This window comes from Schistocerca cancellata, chromosome 1 (assembly GCF_023864275.1).
Source record: "Schistocerca cancellata isolate TAMUIC-IGC-003103 chromosome 1, iqSchCanc2.1, whole genome shotgun sequence".
NCBI lineage: Eukaryota > Metazoa > Arthropoda > Insecta > Orthoptera > Acrididae > Schistocerca > Schistocerca cancellata.
The window spans coordinates 446,331,424-446,358,637 of NC_064626.1; the positions used below are offsets into that span (position 1 = coordinate 446,331,424).

The window sequence follows — 27,214 nt, forward strand, 5'->3', positions numbered from 1 at the left end:
TAGCACTACAGCAGTCCTTGGTTCTTGTCATCCACATGGCCATAATTTATGTTAATTTCTTCTGTCTCAGCTTTTATTCACTGTAACTACTCTTTGCTTCATCTTTCATTGTCTTTCCTGTATATTTTTCACTGCCCCCTCCCACCTCGTTAAGCACAATGCAGTTAGCTTCTCACTCTTATTAACTTGAGCATGTTGTTTTAATAGCAATCTCTGTCTTGCATAATACCTTGTCTTCCACCTTTAAGCTATCAAGTTTTCATATCTCGTCTGATGCAGTCCCCAACAAACAGTGTTTTCTTCTCATCCCGTACAGTAAGTATCCTCTGCCCCGCGGTTCTGGGTGACTTTCCCAAAATCTACCCCTTTTCCTAGACCTCTACAGTCCTTTTCCTTCACCCTTCTTCCTTCCCCTTCAACCTTTCTGCCTGAAGGACGATTCACTGGCTTGAAAAGCTTACCAATCACAACAGTCATACATGTGTGTTCTGCTGCCACTTAGTGAGTAGATTTTTATCTATCGAATTAAATAATTTTATCAATAATTGATTGTTTTCATTGTTATAAAAGCTAAAAAAATGATATTCTACCTGAAAACTTTATATCAATCATATAGAAGCTTACTGTTACGAATATAATTGTTAGTATGCTTTTGTCGTGTTGAACCTGGAAAACTTATATCGATCATACAGAAGTTTTCTACTGTAAATAGTTTTCATTCATACTATTCTTTTTTTTGTTTTTTTTTTGTTTTGTGGTTTTAGGGCGCAAAACTTCTATGGTCATTAGCGCCCAGCCCGTGAATTAGGAAACAGTAGAAACAGTAAAAAACCGAAATTTAAAACCAGCAGCAATGGGAACAAAGTCATAAAATTGGAGAAACTAAAAGCAGAAGGAATGCTTAAAAATCCACTACAGAAAGGGGTTGGTTGTCCCAAAAAAAAAAAAAAGCTTCAAATGACTGACGTCATTTCACTGTCACTAATAAACCGGAGAACGCGGTCGGCTGAGCGCGTGTCATCAGCTATAGATCAGGTGATAGCTGTAGACGGGAGCGTAACGGATTAAAATAGGGGCATTCAATTAAAAGGTGTCTTACCGTCCACAGCTGAGAGCAGTGGGGACAGAGTGGGGGAGGATCGCCGCTTAAAAGATGTCGATGGCTAAAAAGACAGTGCCCTATCCGGAGTCTAACTGAAATTACCTCCTCCCGACGACGCGTTCGGGAGGAAGAGGTCCAATCGCAAGGAAGAGCTTTCACTTCCCGCAATTTATTATGGGGAAGTGTTGACCAATGCGCATGCCATAATTGAGCAACTTTGCGACATAAACCGCTCCGTAGATCGGTGAAGGGAAGCGACTGAATAGCTGGCCGAGGAAGAGAGACTGCAGCCTTGGCCGCTATATCGGCCGCCTCATTCCCACAGATACCAGCGTGTCCCGGGAGCCAGAGGAACGCCACTGAGACGTCCCCCAGGTGGAGCAAGCGCAGACAGTCCTGAATCCGGTGAACCAGAGGGTGCACAGGGTAAAGAGCTTGGAGACTGAGGAGACAGCTGAGAGAATCGGAGCAGATAACGTACTGTATCCGCTGATGGCGGCGGATGTAGTGGACAGCCCGGAGAACAGCGTAAAGCTCCGCAGTATAGACCGAACACTGGTCGGGAAGCCGAAAGTGATCTGGGGTGTCGCCAACAACATAGGCACTCCCTACACCTAACGATGTTTTCGAGCCATCGGTGTAAATAAATGTGGCTTCCGTCATTTGTGCACATAGAGCAGCAAATGCCCGACGATAAACAAGTGAAGGGGTACCATCCTTGGGAAATCGACAAAGGTCACGGAGCAGGCAGATCCGGGGACGGAGCCAAGGCGGTGCTGTACCCCAAGTTGTCAAGTAGGTTTTAGGAAAGCGGAAGGAAAGAGAATGGAGCAGTTGACGGAAGCGGACTCCCGGTGGAAATAGGGAGGAGGGGCGGCCTGCATACCCTACATCAAAGGAGGCGTCGAAAAATATGTCATGGGCTGGATTAGCAGGCATGGAAGACAGATGGCTGGCATAACGGCTCAGAAGGACTGCTCGCCGATTGGACAGCGGAGGTTCAGCAGTCTCAGCATAAAGGCTTTCCACAGGGCTGGTGTAAAAAGCTCCAGACGCTAAACGTAATCCACGGTGGTGGATAGAGTCGAGACGCCGAAGAATAGACGGCCGAGCAGAAGAGTAGACTATGCTTCCGTAGTCCAATTTCGAGCGCACTAAGGCGCGATAGATGCGGAGAAGGACCACTCGGTCCGCTCCCCAGGAGGTACCATTCAGGACACGGAGGGTGTTGAGGGATCGCAGACAGCGAACCGAAAGATACGAAACGTGGGAGGACCAGCATAGTTTTCTGTCAAACATAAGACCCAAGAATTTAGCGTCATCTGAAAACGGAAGGTTGACAGGTCCTAGATGTAAGGAGGGTGGAAGAAACTCCTTACGTCGCCAAAAATTAACACAAACGGTCTTACTGGGAGAAAAACAGAAGCCGGTTTCGATGCTCCAAGAGTGGAGGCGATCGAGACATCCTTGAAGACGTCGTTCAAGAAGGCTGGTCCGTTGAGAGCTGTAGTAGATCGCAAAATCGTCCACAAAGAGGGAGCCCGAGACATCAGGAAGGAGACAATCCATAATTGGATTGATGGCAATGGCAAACAGTACAACACTCAGCACGGAGCCCTGGGGTACCCCGTTTTCTTCGGAGAAAGTACGGGAGAGAGTAGTGTTCACCCGCACCCTAAATGTGCGCTCTGCCATAAATTCGCGAAGAAAAAGGGGCAGCCGACCTCGAAAGCCCCAAGAGAACAGTGTGCGGAGGATACCTGTCCTCCAACAGGTATCGTATGCTCTCTCTAGATCAAAAAATATTGCTACTGTTTGGCGTTTCCGGAGAAAATTATTCATGATATAAGTGGAGAGAGCAACTAGATGGTCAACTGCAGAACGATGCTTTCGGAATCCGCATTGGGCAGGTGTTAAAAGACTGCGGCATTCCAGCCACCAAGCTAAACGGTAATTCACCATACGCTCCAAAACCTTACAGACACTACTCGTGAGAGAAATGGGGCGATAGCTGGAGGGGAGATGTTTGTCCTTTCCAGGTTTCGGAACAGGAACGACGATAGCTTCCCGCCATCGTCTGGGAAAAGTACTGTCGGTCCAAATTCGATTATAAGTCGAAGGAGGTAACGCAGACTATGGGTTGATAAATGCAGCAACATTTGGACGTGGATACCATCCGGTCCTGGGGCGGAGGAGCGAGAAGAAGAGAGTGCATGTTGGAGTTCCCGCATGGAGAAAACAGTATTGCAGCTTTCGCGATTTGGAGAGGAGAAAGCAAGAGGTCGCGCTTCCGCTGCATGTTTCTTCGGGAGAAACGGTGGCGGGTAATTGGAAGAGCTCGAAATCTCAGCAAAGTGCTGGCCCAATGAGTTAGAAATTGCGACGGGGTCCACTAATGTATCATGCGCAACAGTGAGCCCAGAGACCGGGGAGAAACGAGGTGCGCCTGAGAACCGTCGAAGCCGACTCCAAACTTCCGAGGAGGGAGTGAAGGTGTTAAATGAGCTAATAAAGAATTTCCAGCTTGCCTTCTTGCTATCACGGATGACGCGACGGCATCGCGCACGGAGCTGCTTATAGCGAATACAGTTGGCCAAAGTAGGATGGTGACGGAAAATGCGAAGAGCACGTCGCCGCTCACGTAGTGCGCCACGGCATGCCTCGTTCCACCAAGGAACTGGGGGGCGCCGGGGCAATTCGGAGATGCGTGGTATTGAACGTTCCGCAGCTGTATGAATAACGTCGGTAATATGTGTGACCTCATCGTCGACGCTGGGAAAGCGACGCTCATCGAATGTCGCTAGAGACGAAAAAAGTGTCCAATCGGCTTGGGCAAACTTCCAGCGTCGCGGGCGCATATATGGCAGTTGAGGCTGCAGTCTGAGGACACATGGAAAGTGGTCACTCGAGTGTGTATCATGAAGGGCGAACCATTCGAAACGCCGAGCTAGCGGAACAGTACCGACCGCAAGGTCCAAATGAGATAAAGTTGTCGTGGAGGCAGACAAAAATGTGGGGACCCCAGTGTTGAGGCAAACTAGATCCGCGTGGTGGAAGACGTCTAGCAATATGGAGCCACGTGGACAAGGACGTGGAGATCCCCAAAGCGGGTGGTGGGCATTGAAGTCCCCAACCAGCAAATAGGGGGGTGGAAGCTGACCAAAAAGATGAAGGAGATCAGCTCGTGCCATTGGTGTGGACGATGGAATGTATACAGTACAAAGAGAGAACGTGTATCCGGAAAGGGAAAGACGGACGGCGACAGCTTGGAAGGAAGTGTTTAATGGGATTGGATGATAATGGAGAGTATCATGGAGAAGAATCATGAGTCCTCCATGGGCTGGAGAGCCTTCAACAGAGGGGAGATCATATCGGACCGACTGAAAATGAGGGAGAACAAAGCGGTCATGGGGACGCAGCTTTGTTTCCTGAAGACAGAAGATGACCGGCGAGTAGGATCGTAAGAGGATCGACAATTCATCCCTATTGGCTCGAATGCCGCAGATATTCCAGTGGATAATGGACATGGGGTGAACAGAAAATGGAGGAATGTGACCAAAGTTGCTGTCAACTCAAAGACTGCTCGGAGCTAGCGACCGACAGCATGGAATGGCAGTCAGCCGAAGGCAGAAGATCCTGATCCATAGGTTGGTCAGGAGCAGCTCCTGCCACCAGCGATCGGCCGGTTGACCGGCCACCAGCAGTGCGCCTCGGCGACACACAAGACGGCCGAGGGCGATTTCCGCCAGGTGGTGCTGTAGATGGGACACGCCTTGGCGGAGAAGGAGAGGAACTGGGTTTCTTTGTAGCCTTCTTAGAAGTATGATGTTTAGATGAAGGAGGAACCGATGGTTGGGAAGTTGCGGTACGTAAAAACTCTTCACGAGTATGCTCTTTTTTGGAAGGCTTGGTGTCTGACTTTTGGGCTCGAGATTTAGCAGAACCCAATGAAGGGTGAGCCATAGAGTGGGCAGGCGAAAGTGGTGAGGTTGAACAGGCGATCTTTGCGCTGGCCGATCTGACGACCGTGGCACTAAAGGTGAGGTCGCAAGTCTGCGTGGCCGCCTCCTTTGTTGGCCGAGGAGAAGCAAGGACAGTGCTGTATTTTCCTGTCTGAGGCACGGTGGGCTGTCGACTGGCGAATAGTTTTCGAGCAGCAAAGGTCGACACCTTTTCCTTCACTCTTATTTCCTGGATGAGCTTTTCGTCCTTGAAAACGGGGCAATCCCGAGAGGAAGCAGCGTGGTCACCCATACAGTTGATGCAGCGAGAGGATGGAGGTGGACAAGCACCCTCATGGGCATCCTTGCCACACATAACACACTTGGCCGGATTGGAACAGGACTGGCTGGTGTGATTGAACCGCTGACATCGATAGCAACGCGTAGGGTCGGGGACGTAAGGGCGAACGGAAATTATCTCATAGCCCGCTTTGATTTTCGATGGGAGTTGAACTTTGTCAAACGTCAAGAAGACAGTGCGGGTTGGAATGATGTTTGTGTCAACCCTTTTCATAACTCTATGAACAGCCGTTACGCCCTGGTCAGACAGGTAGTGCTGAATTTCTTCGTCAGACAATCCCTCGAGGGATCGTGTATAAACGACTCCACGCGAGGAATTTAAGGTACGGTGCGGTTCCACCCGGACAGGGAAGGTGTGGAGCAGAGAAGTACGCAGCAATTTTTGTGCCTGGAGGGCACTGTGTGTTTCTAACAACAGGGTGCCATTCCGTAATCTGGAACAAGACTTTACAGGACCTGCAATTGCGTCGACACCTTTCTGAATAATGAAAGGGTTGACCGTGGAGAAGTCGTGACCTTCGTCAGACCGAGCAACAACAAGGAACTGTGGCAACGATGGAAGAACCGTCTGTGGCTGAGACTCAGTATACTTACGTTTGTGAGCAGACATAGTGGAAGGTGAGGAAACCATTGCGGAAGAATCCCCCATGATTACCGGCGTCTCCGATGGCGCGCTCCTCCCTTGTGGGGGCCCTCACTGAGGGCACTCCCGCCTTAGGTGATTGTTCACACCTCAGGTCACACCTCCCGACAAACAGACGGAGGGACCAATCGGCACTTTCGGAAGGTATCAGCTCGGGTAATCACCCCTCCCTGGGCCTGGCCGTTACCAGGGGGTACGTACGTGTCCTACCTGTCTACCCGGGGCGGGGAATTACGCGTTACCCCGTCACCGGCTACGCATGGAGGTGCATGGGTCGGCCTTCAGACACGCACAGGGAGGAAAAAAGAGAAGAGGAAAGAAAGGAAGAGGGGTCTCAAACGCCGCAGCGGAGAAAAGGGCAAAGGGAAGAGGAAAGGAAAAGGACAGAGGAAGGACGAAGACTTGCAAGTGGAGAAAGCAAGGAAGTTGGAACAGTTTCGAGCATCCGTCTCCGGACGTAGGCACAAACCATACTCCCAGATGGGCAGAAAGGGAAGCAAAGAGCCAGAGGTGAGGGGAGGAGGGGCGAAGATGCGGGATGGGGAAGGATGTGGAAAGGGAAGGTATGCAGCCCGGAAAGGAAGGAGGGCCACATTAGCTCGGGGTCCCGTGCTCGCTACGCACGTATCCACAAAAGAGTTGTGGACCCCCTGGGGGGGCATACTATTCTAACATCTCATAATTGGACTACTACTTTGTGTGTCTTGGTATCTAAACATATAGTACTACTGTAATGGAGCATTTTAAATAAATGAAAATATGTGAAGAGCACAAATACAAAAATCATGGACTGATATGAAGGGGGGAGATGATGGATGCCTCATATGAACAAGTCTGACCAAACACAAACCAGATTATTTATCTGTATGTTAGGCAACTGATGATGATGATGATGATGATGACTATTTCCTACTGTACACCAATTTAATACAAGCTAAGCATATATTACAAAAAGTAAAAGGACTGATTATCTTCACACACATGGTGGTGGTGATTTGTGGGTTAGCGTGTTAAACAGCAAGGTCATCAGTGCCCTTGCTTGAATTAAACACAGACAAGCACAGTGAAAGTCTAGTAAAAAGTAACAATAAATTGGAAAACCATGTTGTACGAAAACACAACTCAGAGATGATGAGATTCATAAGTGGCCAACAACAAAAATCCGATGAAACATAGCAGAATAACTAGATAAAATATCAGTACAGATACAATTAAAAAAGGGACAGATGACTGTGGTTGGGTGATGACTTAGAAATAATGGGTGACTGAGCCACTCAATGACACATTAAAATTCACATTCAATATTTTAGGAAGAATCCAAGACATAACACACACTCATCTCATTATTGGTTAAAATTGAGGGCAGGTCTTGTGAGAGGGCCAGATCTTCCCTCAGGGCATCATATAAAACACACTTAATTAAAATATGTTATATCAACAGTTGTAAACTGGGGAGGGGGGGGGGGGGGAGGGAGGGGAGATCCTTATGATGTAAGAAAAAGCCATTTGTCAATTGGCAATGTCCTACTCTAGGCCTTGTAAGGGCTATTTCTTCAGCTCATCATGGTTGGAAGGAGGTGAGCCACGGTTGCACTGAAGGTTCCACTGAACACAGCTTATTATTCCCCACTTCCGGTGACTGAACCCCCACCGACAAATGATCTTCTGGCTCATTGTTGTAACAGTGTGCAGGGGGGCTGAACAGCAAGCAGGAGGTGGAAGAGCCACATCAGGAATCATTTCCCCAGATCCCTATGTGCCCTGGAGCCCTGCAGAAAATTATTTGATTTTCCTACCTCTGCGTGAAAAGAAGAGCGTCCTGCTTGTCTTGCATCATCTGACCTGCTGGATACATCTAACTAATAGCACGATGAACACTTTGGCAATTTGAGCAGATAATAAATTTATTGTCACAATGCCATCTCATCTGCTCCATGGTGTGCTCAGGATAGCCAACAATTCTGCAAAATAAACTGAAAACTGCTCTCAGAACCCTACCTTGAGAACATTGGAGCTGCTGACAGAATACCTCTATTTGGTCCCAACTGTGTAAACAATAAAATCCAGGGGGTGGGGCATTTAAAATGTGATTAAATTTAATTTTAAAAGTTTGTTTTGGGTACAGTTCTTCTGCTATGCAGTTAATTCGAAAAGCAACTCGAGTTCCTTTAGTAGCCAGGTTGATCTCAACCTCCACCCCTTGCTTTGGATCTTAATGCCCTCCACCTATAACAACTCGTATGCTCTCCCTTGCATGGATCTCAAACAGCCTCGATGCCCACAGGTGGTGATAGAACAGCCATCTCAGTCATGGCTTTGCAGGGGAGCTGGATGCTGGTCATTTAGGAAGGACAGAACCCTGTAGGCTTGGCATACCATACGTAGAAGACATCGAATAGACAATGAAGGGCCACCAGCCTCTGCACAAAGGCTAGCAATTGGACTTGAGCGATAAGCCCCTATTGACAGCTTAATATCCTCTTGGTGAGCCACATCCAGCATTATGCAGCATGAAGGCCTTGCTGATCCATGCACACATTTCACACAGTGTTCATTCTCATGCACAGGATTATGTTTCACCTTTATTTCAAATGCACTAGATTTTTGGGACGAAAAGAAATCCCTGAAACGCATCACCATTACTGAGTGTGTGTACTACTGAAAATTCTTTAACACTTATATTCTAAGACAATAGTCTTTCAAGGAAATTGCTTTTGGTGTTTTGGAAATGAGACTGTAATACTGAGGTAGTGGAATTATCATAGGGAATATGCTTGTGAACCATCATAGTAGGTTCGACTCATTTTGGTGCTCTATATTCAGCCAACTCTGGGTCAGGATTGGTACAGTACTACTTCAGTTTACCTGAGAACAAAAAATACCTGTGTATAGGCTGTTGTTATTGTATTGTTGGCACTCTCAAAGGCTTTTTAAAGCTACTACTGGCTCCACCTGGCAGGAATCCACATACCCCTTCTGCCTGTATGTAATGTACATTGCAAGGTCAAAACTGACATAGCTGTTAAGTGTTTGCACATCGTGTAACGGAGGTGGCACTTAGGGACCAGCCCCATATTTTCCTAAGAGGTTGTAGAAAACTGCCTAAAAGCCACATCAAGACTGGATGGCAAACTGGCCCTCACCAGTAATCTGCGAGGCGGATTCGATCTGGAGGTGGCGTGCATCCCCGTCCTTGAAACAGGCACTTTAACATTATCAGCTGTCTGGACGTGTATGCTGGTAGTTTAAGTGTGAGAAAGATGGTAGACATTAAACTTACTGAACATATGGGTAGCAAAACAGTATCCAATAGATGCATTCACAAAAACACAAATGCTGTAGGGTAAAAGTGCACTTTAGATGGAAAGATGGCATCTATAAACGTACAGAAGCAATTGTTTGTTGGCAGTTTTGACTTTACATTACAATGGCGATGATTATCAGTGAGATGGAGACCAACACTGGATGAAAGTATGAGAGTCAGGCATTTTATTTTCAAAAATTAAGATGTATTAAGTTCAGTAGCCAATATATCAATGTTATAGGGTACAGTCTTGGTTTCTCTACCAACAGCAATCATCTCTCTGTGCATGGAGAAATTACTGCCAAGTATAGAACTAACTAAGGCATAGCTGACGTTCATAAGTTTTCTTTCAGGCAGACACTGTTTCATACAATGTTCAGCAAAGCAGACCAGGTACATGGGGAATATTGGTTTAGAGGGAAGTGATGCAACCCTAGAGGTGAATCAGAGGGCGATTTTAGACAGTCCAGGAGATGATTAATGTCTTTTAGTATATAAATGAGAACAACTTCCTCATCACTCTGAATGGTTCATATCCTTAGGATTCTGCTCTCTGTCCCCTCTCAAATGTCTACTATACACTCTTCTGCTCTCTCCCTCCAGCTCCAACACTGGTAGCTCCATTTCTTCAAAGTGAGAGCAGCTTTCGGGACAAGCAAGTGATATTGTCTCTGTCATGCACTAACAATAACAACACAATATTTCCGAGATTGATTTGCTTTGCACTGACATTGGCACTGACATTAGTTGCTACTTCAACATGATTTATATTATCTCTCTTGGCACAAGTAACAGAGCTTTACAGATCAAAACTTGGGACTAAGTTGTGCTTGGTTCCAAACTTGTATCTAGACTAATCTTATTCCAATCTCTCAAATGAGTGTAGCTCCACTTTCTTATGTCCATACACTGGTAATAGTTTCATGTGTCTTCATTTTTCTTAAACATATCTTTCTTCCATTTTGCAGCTTCTTGTCTTGTCTTTTAGTTTGTTAATCCTGACTGTTTGTTAATTCCTCTGTTGCTACCCACATCTGCCTCATTTACGCTTATATTTTTAATAGTCCCTTTCCTTATTTCAGTACACCTATGCCCACTTCGCCATTTCTAACTTCTCTCAGTTTCAAATCTGATCTGTCTGTAATATTTCACTGCTGATTTTCCATCAGATCAGTTTTATTCTCTCCCCCTTGACAAATGGTCAAGTTTCCTTTTTAGTTTGTACTTAGTCTTATTTGCTCTAATATGTTGTTATTTTTCTAATGCAAAGATCACTGCTGTTTGTGCTATCTCTATTCTTAAACATCTTTTTATGTCTGTTGACTCTCAACACATACAACTTATCACCAATTTAATTTTTGAGTTCTTCTCCCCCCAAATTTAACATGTGTCTTCATACAAATTCATGGGAACCAGCAATTTGGTTTCAGAATTATGTACAGTGTGTAATGTTTGCCTCATCATTCATCTCCAAACATTGCCAGCAGAAATACCTTATTTCTTAAGAAGCCAGAATAGCTGCTAAAAAAATTAAAGTACCATATGCTACACAGAGTTGCTATTAAAGGCTATGTGAAGTTAATAAAAGACATAAAAGTGACATCCAGTGAACATTCTGCAATTATGATTAGTTATTACTGTATGTGTCTCAGTTGGTCAGTTCTCAAATTTTACACACAAAGTGTTGATGACACACCAAACAACATAATATGGAAAAATTTAAGCATTCACAAGTTGTGAGAAATTTAATATAGAAGTATTGTTATAAAGTAAGGTTTATGATATGAACATACAGCCAAACTGGATACAGCATTGAAACAAATCAACCTGCAGATTACGATCCTCAGTTCAGGAAAAATTAAACCTAATAAAAGTTGGATTACATGCACGAGAAATTCAAGGAACAGTACCATACAATGGTTATACATTTCTAGTCTACTTATAAAAAAGAAATAAATAATTTATATCTGCAGCATCTAGCTCTAAGAGATTATGAGAACACAAAAAGCACAAGTGTACTGCACTATCGCACAAACCATGCCTGTTATACCAACTACATGATTAAAGTTAAAGCATCATGTAGTCACAGTAGTTAAAGAGCACTAACGAAGAAGATATTATGTTAAATTACCAATCACAGCAGCTAAATGTCTTACCTAAAACAGGAAGCAATTTAACTGATAAAATTCTTTATTACAAAATTGAGAGAAAGTATTTTAAGAGGAAGCTATTCCTATTAAAAAGCCCCCAACAAACCCAGCAGCTGCAGGAGTATTTGCACGCGCAAAAGCACCCACCTGCAAAAATTAAGAAAGATGTTAAATCTGTACACAAAAATAGAGTTCTTTGTGGTGAACATGGAAACTATAATGCCTACAACATTAACTAAAATGTAAGTTAACACACACAAGATGTAACTCTAAACAATGAGAATGGATAAAACTACATTTTTGGTAAGAGACTGACAATGAGCCTTTATCGTAAATACAAGTGTACTGATAAATTATGACAGATTAAACACAATATATTCTATGTTTATTAGCTCAATTTCCCCACAGTGTTACAGAAGGTAAGTTGTAAAATAAATATTAAACTTATGAAATCTTGTACTACAAGAACAGAGGAAGAACACATGACATCAGGTGCTGAAGTTGTCTTAGTTGTAACAGAATAACAGAGAAAAATGTAGACATCTAGGGATGCCATGGGAAGAAAGACATTATGTACACAACAAATATTTGGATGGTGTGAACACTAGCTACAACAAATCTATATGAATTCTTTGCATTTGCAAAACAAACAAGCAAACAAAACAAAAGAATCCAAATGCTGTACCTGACACCTGACTGGTTCCCAGGACCCTGTACTAATATTACGACAGTTCTGTAAATAATAAGACTAGAGGAAAGCGGCATTAACAGCCACAAAGGATACATGGTGTGACGACAGTTTTAAAAAAATCCACATGTTGATTGCAGCTCTGAGAAAAATGTTAAAAAATAAATAAATAAATAAAAACAAAAACAAAAAAAATATAAAAATGGATATGAGTTAAACTAGTACGAAAGGATTGAGGAGGTATTAACTAATTTTCTTCACCAAAGGAGGATACAGGGAGTACTGACAGCTCTTTATTTAGCTCTTGACTATCAAGGACTCAACTGTTTGTAAATGATGCACAACCATGTCTTTTCCCAATTGCCCCTAAAACAAAAAAATTAAACACGGAAAAATTATTCAGCATATTCTGCTACAAACTTACACAAAAAAGCTATGTCCATTTGCTTTAGATTATGCTATTGAGAATCACAACCTTTTGTTTATCATTTTATAACCATTCTCTTTTTAACTTTCATACATATTCATTCCCATTTTCTGATGGTGCACATCTTTTCTTTTCACTATAATGTAATCCTCATCAAAATCCCCCCCCCCCCCCCCCCCAAGAAAAAAGAAAAAAATTCCACAAAAGAGCAGTAGTAACCAATCTATAAACACTCAACTGCTCTCATTGCAATATGAAAGTGTATGGACCACGGCCATGAATGTCTCCTTAACAATGAAATTCATTTTCAATTGATCATGGCAGCTTTCGTCCCATTTTGACGACAAATTTTAGTGTCATGCTTCACATTGTTTTCTTCTTCTGTCAAGGAATTACCAGTAACAACACACTAGTTCACCAGAGCTCTACTTGTGCTCTGCAGTGATCAACTTGCAGTCCAGTGACAACTGCTTTTATACATTTACAATTACTGCTCAGTTAACGTCTGTAAAAGTGCACTTAAGTAACAGGTTGAAATCAAAATCACCCTGATAAAGTTTCACAAGATACAGCAAATAGAAGTGCATAAATCACCAAATTTGACATTCTTTTGCTAATAATAATGTCAGCCAAATGATTCAAGCATTGAAGAGATTTTCTTCATGTATCATGGTTTTGGGTCACTTGGAGTTCAGCTGGCACATCGTCTTACATACTCAAGCATGAGCACCATGCACAATTATTCAGGGTACTACTAAACAAGTCAAATAATATTTTTTATTTCACTTAAGCAAGTCACAGGCTTTATCCTCCTAGTAATAGTTGAACGGGACTAGCCTTGGATTAGATGATGTCATGCCATACTCCACTGCCACTTACTTTCACAGTGCCAAAGAGATACCTTACATATTTTAAAATTGTAGACACTATATATACTATTTAAAAAATTTCAGTCTGTCAAACCACAACATACTGTCAAAACTATTTGTAGAACAATAAAAATTTTAGCAGCTTTATGGGATATCATCTTACAAAATTTCTTTTGTAAAAATAAAAGTTGTGGAGCACAACTTAAGGAAGATAATCTTTCAGTGGATTATTTCACCTTTACTTGTTATTTTCCATTATAATACTCTCAGGTAAAGAAACATTTTAATTTACTGTTTGGTTACAAATGGCAACTGCCCAAAATTTAAATTTCTCTTTCAAAATTTCATGCATAATTGTTTCTGCTAAAAACATAGGAAAATTTTTGTGCAACTCAGGAGCTGCCTGAAAAGGGTTGTGCTTACCATCTGGACTAAGCAATTTTTACAGTTTAACAGTGATTGTTGAGTGGTGTGAACAATCATGCATAAATTGTATTCTTAAAAATATTAGATTCAGAAAAATCACATATTGGTGACACAGAACTAAATTATGATTACACCATATTAATCAATAACAGGAAAAGAAACTATACAAAAATTCATGAGGCAGTATTTTGCGCACTATATTTGAACTGCTCGGTTAGCGATTTTTAACATATTCATGTTCATTTTCTTGCAACAAGAGGGTAACAACAGCTACTACTTTGAACAATTATTTATCAGTAACTGATGCTACAAAATTATCAAAATTATTGGTTTGAATGTGGAGCAGTCTCAACATACTTCTCTGCATAGGGCAGTTCCACTACTTACCTTTCAAATTATATTTTGGTGTTAAGGATTAAATGAAGAACTAATTTTGTTACCAGTAAAATGCATTTGTAAGTAATTCCATGACCTCCCTAGCTTTTATTTTTTTCTTCAAAATGGAATATGATACCAAACAAACCACATCAGGAAAGACAACCTTTAACCATGCTGAGAAAAACTTGAACAGATAAGCAAGCAAACAACAGATGTGTATAAATGTTGCTCTGTAGTTCCACTATACAAAAAGAGTCTTTCAGATCATTTTATGTTATCTGAAGATTTTTCCCATTACTACAAGATTTAAAAAAATATATACTGATTGTTTATATAAAGCCAAAGAGCTTTACTCAATGAGGCCCATTTGGAATTGGTATGTCATCAAATTCCTACAATCAATTAAAAAAGTCTCACAGTTAATCATAAGCAAACTGATTTTAACATGTAATCTGAATCTAAGTTTCATTTGGCAGTCTCTCTCACATAAAAAAAAGGGGCTAAAGATGGCAATTATGTTAAGTGCCTGTAGAGAGAAAAACTTGGGATTATATCTAGCTTCTACTTAGTCTAGCACCCACTCAACATTACCATATTCTAGCAAACTACATTCTGGAAAACTCAAGGTATTTCCCATAGCTGAATGAAATTTTCATATGCATTGAAATAGAAATGTCTGGAAAATAGGTATCTTGGTTTGCAATCATCAGCTCATGAAGAATTGTAATGTATAACAAGAAACACTGCTTTCAAAACATAGATTCTCCAACTGCTCCTTTCTTGTCATATTAAGATGACATTAAGCAATTCAGCAAACTTGAGATGCTGACCCAGGAGAGGAGTATACATACACCACCACATTAAAGCACACCTGATCAAGTCTTCAAATGAAAATGCTCAAGGAGTTTAGTGAAACTTTAGTGAAACATGGGTAACTTGCCTCATATCTAGCAATCTATACTACAAATGATGAACTGTATAGAATTCTGCTGCTGCCTGTCTGGCTGCTTGATTTACCTCTCACAGCTTCCCCAGGAAAACTGCTACAATGGCTCTTAAGGAAGCTGTAGGAATGTAATTCGATTACAAATAAATATGGTACTTTGTCACTGTTCTACCAGTGATGCTCTATAATACATCAAAATATGATTTCAATAACAAATGATCAACAGCCAATAGTAAAGTAAACTCAGAAGCTACCTTCAGTAACATTAAACGGCCATAAACAACGAGTTACAAAAGCAGAAAACTGAAACCTCTAAATCCCTGAAGCTTGGTTGTCAAACCAGTGTAACTAAACATGGACTTGCAGGATAAATCCTCAGGCTTACCACAATGTATGGGAACCACAATCAATGCACAGCAGGTAACAAAGTCCGGCAAACTTTTTCTAAATTACAAAAATTGTGCAAGAAGTGGGCACTGATCAGAAGTGAACGAAGTCTTTTCGTTGTGCCTGTCTGCGGCTCAACATCTCATCTATACGGTGAGCAGCAATCTATCCCCTTCATAAATAAATGTTCAAATAGACTGAACAGGTAACAAGTAGTAAGTGAACAGAGATTGCGGTGCCCCTGTGGCAGTTACTATACCACTGCAGAAAATGAAGTTTTATGACAAGGCTGTCACTTTTTTGTAGGACTGCACCCCAAATACAGGATTTTGACAAATATGCAAAAAGGAAGGACTTACATTGAAAGGCTGCAGGTGTGTCAGTACTTACCGTATTTACTCGAATCTAAGCCGTACATTTTTTTCCGGTTTTTGTAATCCAAAAAATCGCCTTGGCTTAGAATCGAGTGCAAAGCAAGCGGAAGTTCTGAAAAATGTTGGTGGGTGCTGCCACAACTAACTTCTGCCATCGAATATATGTAGCGCTACACAGGCATGCTTTGTAGGCACAAAAATAAATATTGGCACCAAAACCTCTACATCAGGGGGGGGGGGAGGGGGGGGGGGGTGTAAAAGACAAGCTTTTTTCTCCACCCTGAGTTTCGGCTACTGCATTTTCATACATTATCCAACGAAGTAAATACAAATTCCATATTGTATCTTCGAATGTAGCAGCGTTTCAATGTACTACGAAAAATCGGCTGGCAAGACTGTTTGGGATGTTTGTCAATATGGCCAACTCTACATTCTGAATTTTTTCCTACCTGTGAGAAGAGATGGTTGCTAATAGCAACTTTTATGGATTGTGAATCACATGCAGTATTCTCTTCACCATAAGAATAATACGAATATAAACATTTTGCCATGTGTTGTTTCGTGTTTGCTGCTATCTCATTTAAACCCTGTCTGCCTAATAAACTACGAAACTAGAGTGAGACAACAGCAAACACGGAAGAATATACATATCATGTCATGTTTATATTCGTATTATTCTTATGCCTAATAGTGATACAGTCAGAAATGAAGCACGGCAATTGTCTAGAAATCTAAGATGACTAATTTCCGTGCAGAATGTAATGTACTAAAGAGGCGCCTGCAAAGATTTTCAGACGGAGAAAAATTTTCGCTAAACTCTCGTTCAGAACATCTTCTATCATACACAGTCTATTATTTGGTTCTTGTTGATCATTATCACAGAAAGCAGCAGTGTAAGTAACAACAAATAGCAGTCTCTTGCCATTGTTTCGCTAATGAGACGATTCCTCTCTTTTTTTTTTTTTTTTACTGTAAGCGGCGGTAGCATGCACAAAAGCAAGCCATGCCGCGAGTGGTGACAGGCCGTAAACACGCACTATCAGAGTGCGACAAACATTGCATGACACAGTACAGTAATGCATTTTCAGCTTAGAGTGACATATCACCTATAACAAAGAAAACGGCACTTATCAGATCAAAGAAAAATAAGCAATCAATTCAAACCAGACGAAGCACGTGAAAAAGGAAGGGAACCCGTATAAATACAGATGGAGCGCCTGACGCATAGCAATGGCTACCTGGTGAAGCTTAACTGCTAAGGTTACGACTCGAACCAAACTATTGTATCTGTATCATCATTCATTCAACCTAAACTGTGTCTCATATTACGATGGACCAACTTTGTTTCAATTTGGAGATGTGGCCTAAAACTTTTCTCGCCCCTTGAATTTCGAGTCTCAAATTTCAGGTGGGGCTTAGATTCGGCAAAATTTTATTTCCTTGATTTCGAGTCTTTTTCAGGTGCGGCTTAGATTCGAGTAAATACGGTACTCAAATAGCTACACTACTACACCAATTACTTCTTTTTGTAACTGGTTCACTGTTCTTATTTGAAACATAATGAAAGCATTTTATTTTCCAATAGATTCAAGGGCAGCCACATGGGGTATCCGGAAAGATTACGAAATAACAAAACTGTTCCTTCCATGGCTATGGTCTCATTGGGAAACAGGTTAAAATAAAATATCTTACAAGATTAACTTTGCTTAGAGCTGTACCAGTGATAGAGAGTATTCTCTTGTATAAACAGTAATGAGGCTGGACTTGTGAAACAAAATTGATTGTAGATATTGCTACAACCACTTAGTACTCTTCAATGCATAACCCTTGAGAGTCAACAACCCCCTGCATGTGAGATTTCCATGCTTCAAACGCTGCCGCGGATGCTGAGTCCGGCATGGCCTTCAAAACCCCTCATTGTGGCATCTTGGTCCTCCTCCAAGGTCCTACAATGGTGCTCTTTCAGGAAAGTTTTTAGTTTGGGGAACAAAAGGAAGACTGGCGGGCCACATCGGGCCTGTAAACGGGGGGATTATTGTAATCCCACCATGAAGGAGGTGTGATTCAGCACGTTGCCTTGATGCAGCTTCCAATCATAGGCGATGGCTAGCCTAATGCGATGGACCCTGGATTTAGTCTCTTGAGCACTTTGCAATAAGAAGCACCATTGACAGTTTAGCCTTGGGACATAAACTCATGATGAAACATGCCTTCGACATTGAAAAACACAATCAGCATGGCTTTCACCATCGATTTGCTCATGCGAGCCTTTTTGGACGTGGGGATGCTGTGGTGAGCCATTCGGCACTCACGCGCTTTGCCTCCCGGTCGTACTGAAACACCCAGGATTTATCTCTGTCGAAAACTTAATCTAAAAATTCCAGATCAGCTTCAAGGCTCTGCAGACTGTCTTGGCAGGCATCCACACACACTTGCTTTCGAATGCTTGACAAAATCTTTGGGACCATCTTGGCCCATTTCTTCCTCATCGACAATTCTTTGGCGATGATGTGCATTGTCATTTTATCAAGTCCAAAGTCATCTGCTATCATTCTGACACTCATCCTACAGTCAGCGTTCAATAAAATGTGCACTTGGTCAATGTTTTTGTCAATTTTGCTGAATGACGGGCATCTGGAGCGGTTCTTGTCCTCAACGATGTCCTGGCCCTCTTTGAAGCTCGTCACCCACAGGACAACCTGGGCTTTTGACAGGCAACCATTGCTGTAGGCTTGCTGACACATATCCAATGTTTCCGTAACTGATTTTCCTAGTTTCACACAAAACTTGATGGTGTAACATTGCTTGACCGTTTGCTGCAAGTTGTGCCATGGCCAATGACTTTGCGAAGTGTCCACTCAGCGCACGATGCTGCCGAAGCAAGAGACCACAACAAATGGCACGGCAAGCGTTTTCGCCCAGACACCACCGACCACCAATCCCCCTGGGTGAGTGCAGGTTGCGATGTACAATCGTGTCAGCAAAAAATCAGTCTCATTACCTTTTATACAAACCCTTTAACTTTGTTTTAAGTCACTGAAACTTAAAGGACATACACTATTTCTAGAAAGCAAGAGATGGAGAACAGTGGACCTACATTCTGTCTTAAGTACAATTTAACAAGTCAAAGTACACACAGATTTTGAGGACAGTATATCTTTACAAAAAAGTGTCACTAAAAGTCACATAGATTTAGATACGAGGAAGTTCACTTAACAAAAATGCAGAAAGTAAATACTTAATTTGCAATACATAGTCTACTCTAACCTTGTCCAAGAATTTGGGACCATCTCCTGTAGCTTTTTCTTCTACCTTATCAGCAAGTTTATCTACTTCTTTGTGAACTTTATCCCAGTTAATTTTCAAATAACCTTTATGATTTGCAATCTGTAATAAAATAATGCCACCTCCAACTGCAACTGCTGCCGCTTTTCCAACTTTCATTGTTACAAAACCAGTACACCTGGGAAAAGAAGAGTGTACATTATAAATGAGAAACTGCACTTCACAATTACAAAGCACCCAAGCAATGTGTTTTGAGAAGCATCAAACACATTCACTATGCATGCAGTAAGTTCTATGAAACTTCATATTTATTTATAATTAAATGTGAGTCAGAATCTCTATCCCATGAAAATGTCCACTTCCATTCCTAACAGTGTGCAACCAGTTAACAGAAGGGCATGGATGAATTTCAACTAGCAACTTCAAATATGGCACAAAACAACCACTGAACAAAGGAAGTCGTACATATAATTTACACAAGATATTACAATAAATCCATTACATTAAAACATTTATGGCTTGAAGATGTTCAGTGTAGTTTACAGATTCTAGCAGCAAAATTTAGAGGTACACAGACCACCTGTTCATAATGTGCGAGACATTCACCTATATCTACATACATACTCTGCAAACCACTCTGAAGTGCACTACAAATGCCACCACATGTTAGGGTTCCTTCCTATCCCAATCGCATAAAGAGAGTGGGTAAAAATGACCACTTAAATGCTTTTATGTGCACTGTAATCAGCCTAATTTTGTCTTTACAATCACTACAGGAGTGATATCCAGAGGGCCTGAAAAATATATCTAGATTCTAAATTCTTTTCTTAACACTGGTTCTTGAAAATTTGTGAGCAGTCTCTCTTAGGGTAATTTGCCAGTTTAGGTTTTTCAACATTTATGAAACGCCCTCCATGAGCAAAGCAAACCTTTGATAGTCGTGCTACCCTTGAACAGCAGATAGACAGTGTATCAGCAAGTCAAGGTTGAAACCACAGTATATAGAGTAATTAGCCAAATGCACGTGGCCCATATCACACACTACTGTGTACAGCACTGCAGGCTAGCTGGACCTTAACTTGCCGCTGCATTGTTCATCTCCTCCCACATGTACCTGGCAATGTTTGAGAGAGAGTACTTGTATAAGAAGACATGCAATAACCTTTTACCAAAATCTGAAGATAACCACGCTTACTGAAACCAGTAATTGACAAAGTTGTTTAGAAGCAATCTTGGATAAGAAGTTCACCTTCTCTCAAGTAATTCTATGCCCTGTTTTGTCAACCTTCATGGTAAGTCATCCTGGGCTCACATTTCAGCAAGACAATGTCTGCTGCACACAGTGAGAGATTCTACTGCTTGTCTTTGTGTTTGCCAAATTCTACCCTGACCAGAGAGGGGGGCTGGCTCTGAGCACTATGGGACTTAACATCTATGGTCATCAGTCCCCTAGAACTTAGAACTACTTAAACCTAACTAACCTAAGGACAGCACACAACACCCAGTCATCACGAGGCAGAGAAAATCCCTGACCCCGCTGGGAATCGAACCAGGGAACCCGGGCGTGGGAAGCGAGAGCGCTACCACACGACCACGAGCTGCGGGCGGAGAGGGGTGTGGAGAGGGGTGTGGAGAGGGGTGTGGAGAGGGGTGTGGAGAGGGGTGTGGAGAGGGGTGTGGAGAGGGGTGTGGAGAGGGGTGTGGAGAGGGGTGTGGAGAGGGGTGTGGAGAGGGGTGTGGAGAGGGGTGTGGAGAGGGGTGTGGAGAGGGGTGTGGAGAGGGGTGTGGAGAGGGGTGTGGAGAGGGGTGTGGAGAGGGGTGTGGAGAGGGGTGTGGAGAGGGGTGTGGAGAGGGGTGTGGAGAGGGGTGTGGAGAGGGGTGTGGAGAGGGGTGTGGAGAGGGGTGTGGAGAGGGGTGTGGAGAGGGGTGTGGAGAGGGGTGTGGAGAGGGGTGTGGAGAGGGGTGTGGAGAGGGGTGTGGAGAGGGGTGTGGAGAGGGGTGTGGAGAGGGGTGTGGAGAGGGGTGTGGAGAGGGGTGTGGAGAGGGGTGTGGAGAGGGGTGTGGAGAGGGGTGTGGAGAGGGGTGTGGAGAGGGGTGTGGAGAGGGGTGTGGAGAGGGGTGTGGAGAGGGGTGTGGAGAGGGGTGTGGAGAGGGGTGTGGAGAGGGGTGTGGAGAGGGGTGTGGAGAGGGGTGTGGAGAGGGGTGTGGAGAGGGGTGTGGAGAGGGGTGTGGAGAGGGGTGTGGAGAGGGGTGTGGAGAGGGGTGTGGAGAGGGGTGTGGAGAGGGGTGTGGAGAGGGGTGTGGAGAGGGGTGTGGAGAGGGGTGTGGAGAGGGGTGTGGAGAGGGGTGTGGAGAGTTCCCAAAGCTTCTCTGTAACACATGCATGCTCTTCGAACCTGCCAGTAACAAATCTCGAAGCCCGCCTCTGAATTGCTTCAATGTCATCCTTTAATCCGACATGGTACAGACCCCAAACATTCTAGTACTACTCAAAAATAGGTCACACTAGAGTTTTACATGCAGTCTCCTTTACAGATGAACCTAGAATTCTTCCAATAAACTGAAGTCGACCACTCGCCTTTCCTACCAGAATTCTCATATGCTCGTTCCATTTCTTATCGCTTTGCAACATTACATCCAGATATTTAGACGACTTGACTGTGTCAAGCAGGACACTACTTATACTGTGTGTGAATATTACAGGTTTGTTTTTCCTACTCATCCACACTACCTTTCATTTTTCTACATTTAGAGGCAGCTTCCATTTATCACACCGACTACCAATTTTGCACCTAGAAATTTGATCTGTTCAGTTTCACTAATCATATGCCCATTCTGTGAAATGAACATGTCAGGTTTTGTTGAATTGTGTGTTAGAAACTGTAAAAACTGAGTCTTACTGTGATTTAGTGTTAGTTTATTTTCTACAGGCCATGAACTTAGGTCATGAACTGCACTATTTGAAACCGGGCCAATGTTGTGCACAACATTCTTTACTACCAAGCAAGTGTCATCAGCAAAGAGAAGTATTTTAGAGTTACCCTTAATACTAGAGGGCATATCATTTATGTAAATAAGGAATGGGAGTGCCCCTAACACTGATCCCTGGGACACCCCCCACTTGACTGTACCCCACTCACACCCCACATCACAGCCATTCTCAACATTGTGAATAATAACCTTTTGCTTTCTGTTGCTAAAGTAAGAGGTGAAGCAATTGTGAGCTACTTCCCATATTCTGTAATGGTCAAACTTCAGGAGCAATATTTTGTGATCACGACAATCAAATGCCTTAGTTAAATCAAAAAATATGCCTAGAGTTGGAAACCTTTTGTTTAACCAATCCAGTACCTCACAGAGAAAAGAGAATATAGCATTTTCAGTTGTTAAATGACTTCTAAAGCTGAACTGTACATTGGACAGCAAATCATGTGATATAAAATGATCAATTATCCTTACACACACAGCCTTTTCAATAACTTTAGCAAACACTGGTGGCATAGAGAAAGGTCTAAAATTTTCTACATTATCCCTTTCTCCCTTTTTATAAAGTGGCTTTACTATTGAGTACTTCAATCTTTAAGGAAACTGACCATTCCTAAATGAAAAATTACAAGTATGGCTAAATACAGAGCACACATGTGCAGCAAAGTACTTTAATATTCTGCTAGGCACTCCACCATATCCATGACAGTCCTTAGTCTTCAGTGATTTAACTATTGACTCAATCTCCCCCTTGTCTGTATCACAGAGGAGTATTTCAGACAACAATCTCAGAAAAATGTTTGTCCAGAAAGTTGTATGGTTCCCTTTGGTAACTAAATTTTTATTTAATTCACCAGCAACACTCAGAAAGTGATTGTTAAATACTGTACATACGTCTGTTTTTTCAGTAAAGGAAATATTTTTACTACGAAATGACTTTATATCGTCAACCTTGCAATGCTGACCAGACACTTCCTTCACAGCTAACAATATGGTTTTAATTTTATCCTGTGAATTAGCTATTCTATTTGCATACCACATACTTTCTGCCTTCCTTACAATACTATTTGTAATGGGCTACTGTAGCTTGATTGTGACTACTTCTAACATTTTGATATGATTCCAGCTTTGTTCTACATAATATCCTGATCCCACTAGTCAGCTACCTAAGCTGCCTATTACTGCTAGTACCCCATTTAGAATGTTCTAATGGAAAGCAACTCTCAAAGAGCATGAGAAATGTGTTAAGGAAAGCATCATGTGTTATCAGCATTATAAACATCCTGCAACTCTTGTTCCTTGATAAGGTTTAAAAAACACTATTGCTATTGGATTAACTTTCCTACATAGTTAATAATTATATGTGACATTTGTTTGCGGACAAAAGCCTTTTAGTGTTAAAATTTGTGCATCACAGTCTGAAAGGTCATTCACCCTTTTACTAACATAATGCTCTCTAGTAATGAAGAATGAATAAAAATATTGTCTATGGCTGTGCTCCTGTTCCCCTGCACCCTAGTTGGAAAAGAAAAAAAAACACAATAATCTGAATCAGACCATACGAATTTAGGACGTCTACTAACATCCTTTTTCTTGCACCATCATATACAAAATGTACGAGGGTTGACTGAAAAGTAAGGTCTACACCTTCTTAAGTCTTCAACAGTTGGAAGCATTGGTACGCGGCAGGTACTGGCTTGTTCCATAGCCTCTTCTCTGCAACTCCAGTTGGCGGGAGCTGCACAGATGGTCGGTCAATGCGATTTAAGCAACGTGCAGTCATTGAATTCTTGACAGCAGAAGGTGTCACCCCAAATAAGATTCATCAGAGAATGAAAGTAGTTTATGGTGATTGTGTTGATGTGAGTACTTGCATTCTTGGGCGAGTAAGTTTAATGATGTTGAGGTGGGAACATCTGACCTGCACGACAAACAAAAGAGTTGGATGTCCTGTGACAGCAACCACCGAGTTTCACAAGCAAAATGTTGACAGATTGATTCAGTACGACCTTCATATCACTCAGAGAGAACTGGCAAGCACAATCGAATGTGTGGTTCTTGCCAGGAACTCCTCTCACGTTACAAGAATGAAAGTGATGCCGATAATGAAAGATGATATGTGGGGACATCATTATGCTTCTGATGAAGACATTGAGAGAACTGAGAGAGTGTGGTTGCGGAAACAGAGTGTCGACTTCTTCTATGACAATTTCAGAAAACTTTTTCATCTTGGCAGAAATGTATCCAATTGGCTGGCGATTATGTGGCAAAGTGAATATTGGTAATTAAAGATCACATTCTAAGGATTAGTTCTGCATTTGATTTACCAGAATATTCCCATCCATGTCCAATTAATGAAGGTGGAGGCATTACTTTTCATTCAACCCTCGTATATTGAAGTCACCACATATAACAAATTTCTGATATTTCCTACAAAGTGAATGAAGAACCCTTTCTAGCAGAAATGCTCTGAAGTCAGAGTTACGGGACCTATAAACAACAACAATTAGAAGTTTAGTTTCACCACTAAATTCTACTCCCCCTGCACAACATTCAAATACCTAGCCAGCTAATCTGTTTCATGGTAAAGGAAGCCTCTGAATTATCAAATTATTTAAGTGGTGCTCCGATATACCAATAATTTCAGACTCAACATCTATAAGCAGTTCACTAACTTTATCTCTAATATCTTTTATATTCTGACAAAATATGCTAATTCCTTCTCTACTTGGAGCATGACGTCCTCTGAAGGTGATCCCTTAGTTAGAGGGAACTCCTTTCAGCAGGTATACCTGTCAGCTGGCTTCAATCAAGAAAAGGTACAGTTCAAATACCAACTACTACAGAAATTTTTCCACGAGTGGTCCCACCAACACCCAATACACTGTCACCTATAAGCTTTGCCAGCCTCCCTTTCCCATACCTATTGAGGTGCAGGCCATGCCTAGTGAAACCCGATCTACTGAGAGACCCAACTGGCACCACTGAAATGTGATCCATGCTCTCTGCCATCAACGTCCTCTCCAGCCCCATGTTAATGTGCTTAACAGCGGCATTAAGATGCTGAAACAGTTGCATGAAATGCACATTAGTGCCACCAGTTTGAGTAGCTATCTTTACCAGGTAACCACCTACATTATATTCCTCATCCCTATCAAGACTGTTCCCTGCTCCACCCACTACCACTACCTGATCCTCCTCCGTAAAATTCCTACGTAACTCCCCTATACTGTTAGTCACCTGAGCCAATCCTGCACTAGGCTTCACAATGCTGGTGACCTGGTACTCACTCCCTTAACACTCCTTCAGTTGAGACCCTTGGCTCAGCTCTAAACCAAAGGACCCCTGACCAACTCCAGGAACAAATTTCAAGCTATGTGTGCAGGAAAGCAACCTTCGCCACTTCTGACAGCTAACATCTTCAGAACCCGTGCAGCAAGCATTATTGGTGTGTGTGAACCACAAGTTCCACACAACTGCACTCTGCACACTCTATAGCCCAGGCAAGGCTGCCTGCACATCTAGGATGAGGGCCCCCGCCGACACGCTGAGTGCCCACTGGCTTTCTTTCCAGCCCTGAATGGTAAGTGTCTCCATAACACACCCAACGTTGGAGCTCCCATTAACAAATAAACACCTCCCCCCCCCATGTGCCTGCTTGAACTCTGCTGAAAAAGCAGCAACCTGTCCACCCACAGGGTGAATGGCAATGCCAGAAAGCCAGTCACCACATTCGCCCTCCGCCTCATGTGACGCGAATGCTTTACCACTGCTGCAAGAGGAGACCCACCACGTCGGGCACTAAAAGGAGCCGCAGTAGCAGGTCCTGTAATGAAACTAGTGACACCTGGGGTGTTCCATGCAGCAAGGCAGCAGCCTGAAGGTGACTGACCATAGCCAAAAGGTCATTCAGCTGTTGGCAAATTACGGTCAGCTCCTGGTGCGTCCGCACACAGCATGCATGCATAAATCCTACCCAGCCTAGCAAGGCTGACTGGAGAAGTAAATCACAAAAGCAGACAGAATCCTAGATATGCAACTTGCTACCCTCCTAGTTGTGTCACCAGTGGATGCTGATGTCTCAATGAGGCCGGCTGATCGGAATAAATTAAAACTGGTCTATAGACTATGCGAATCTACACTTACAAAATGTGAGATTAAATCTCTTAAACAGAAAAAAACACACAAAATTTAATAAACATACTATTGCGGGGAGGTGGGGGGGGGGGGGGGGGGGGGGGGGGACACGAAGAAAACACTTAACTTGCTGCTCTGTATATGTTTATTGACTGAGAGCTGGAGCCTGACTGGTACAGGTCTTACACTTGCTATTCACAGGAGTATGTTCAACTTGAATAATGCTAGAGAAAGTTGGGTCACTGGTGCAATATTGACTGAGAAATACTGATCAATATCAGTCAGTTACAAAGATTTATGTTCATGAGAATTGAAATTTTGTGTACTTTTAATAAGCTCTTGTAAAAGATGATCTCACCTCTGTCAACATCAAACAACGACTTGTTGAGTACAGATGTGTATGGAGATACTACAGACAACAACCTCATTAAAAAGACAATCTTCACACCTCATCCATAATAACATCTTAAATGTGATGGTAATTTGTCTGTTACTTTTTCATAACTAAACTGCTGTCCAAATTTGATGAAATTTGGTATGGAGATAGTTTGAACCCTATGGAAGAATGTAAGCTATGTAACATATCACACCCCCATATGGTGTACATGAGTCAGATACAGACGATGCTTGGAAGTAGATTAGTGATTGACTGTTTACTGACTATTTCATGTCATTAGGAATCCAATGTTTACTCATCCACCAGGCTTTTGAAATTTGAAAAAGAATTGTACACCACCTTGCAAAGCTGGACAGTTTTTACAGCAAAATATTTTGGAGATATCCTATGTGATCAAAAGTATCCAGACACCTCC

General features: G+C 42.5%; 1 protein-coding gene across 1 annotated transcript in view; it reads right to left on the bottom strand.

Annotated features, from left to right (window-relative positions):
- LOC126176700 (FUN14 domain-containing protein 1-like) overlaps nucleotides 1-27,214 on the bottom strand; it is a 72,750-nt gene that overhangs the window by 33,427 nt on the left and 12,109 nt on the right. Inside the window, exon 3 of the mRNA XM_049923869.1 lies at nucleotides 19,263-19,458. Coding sequence (XP_049779826.1) covers nucleotides 19,263-19,458 — 196 coding nt within the window. The remainder of the gene's footprint in view (nucleotides 1-19,262; nucleotides 19,459-27,214) is intronic.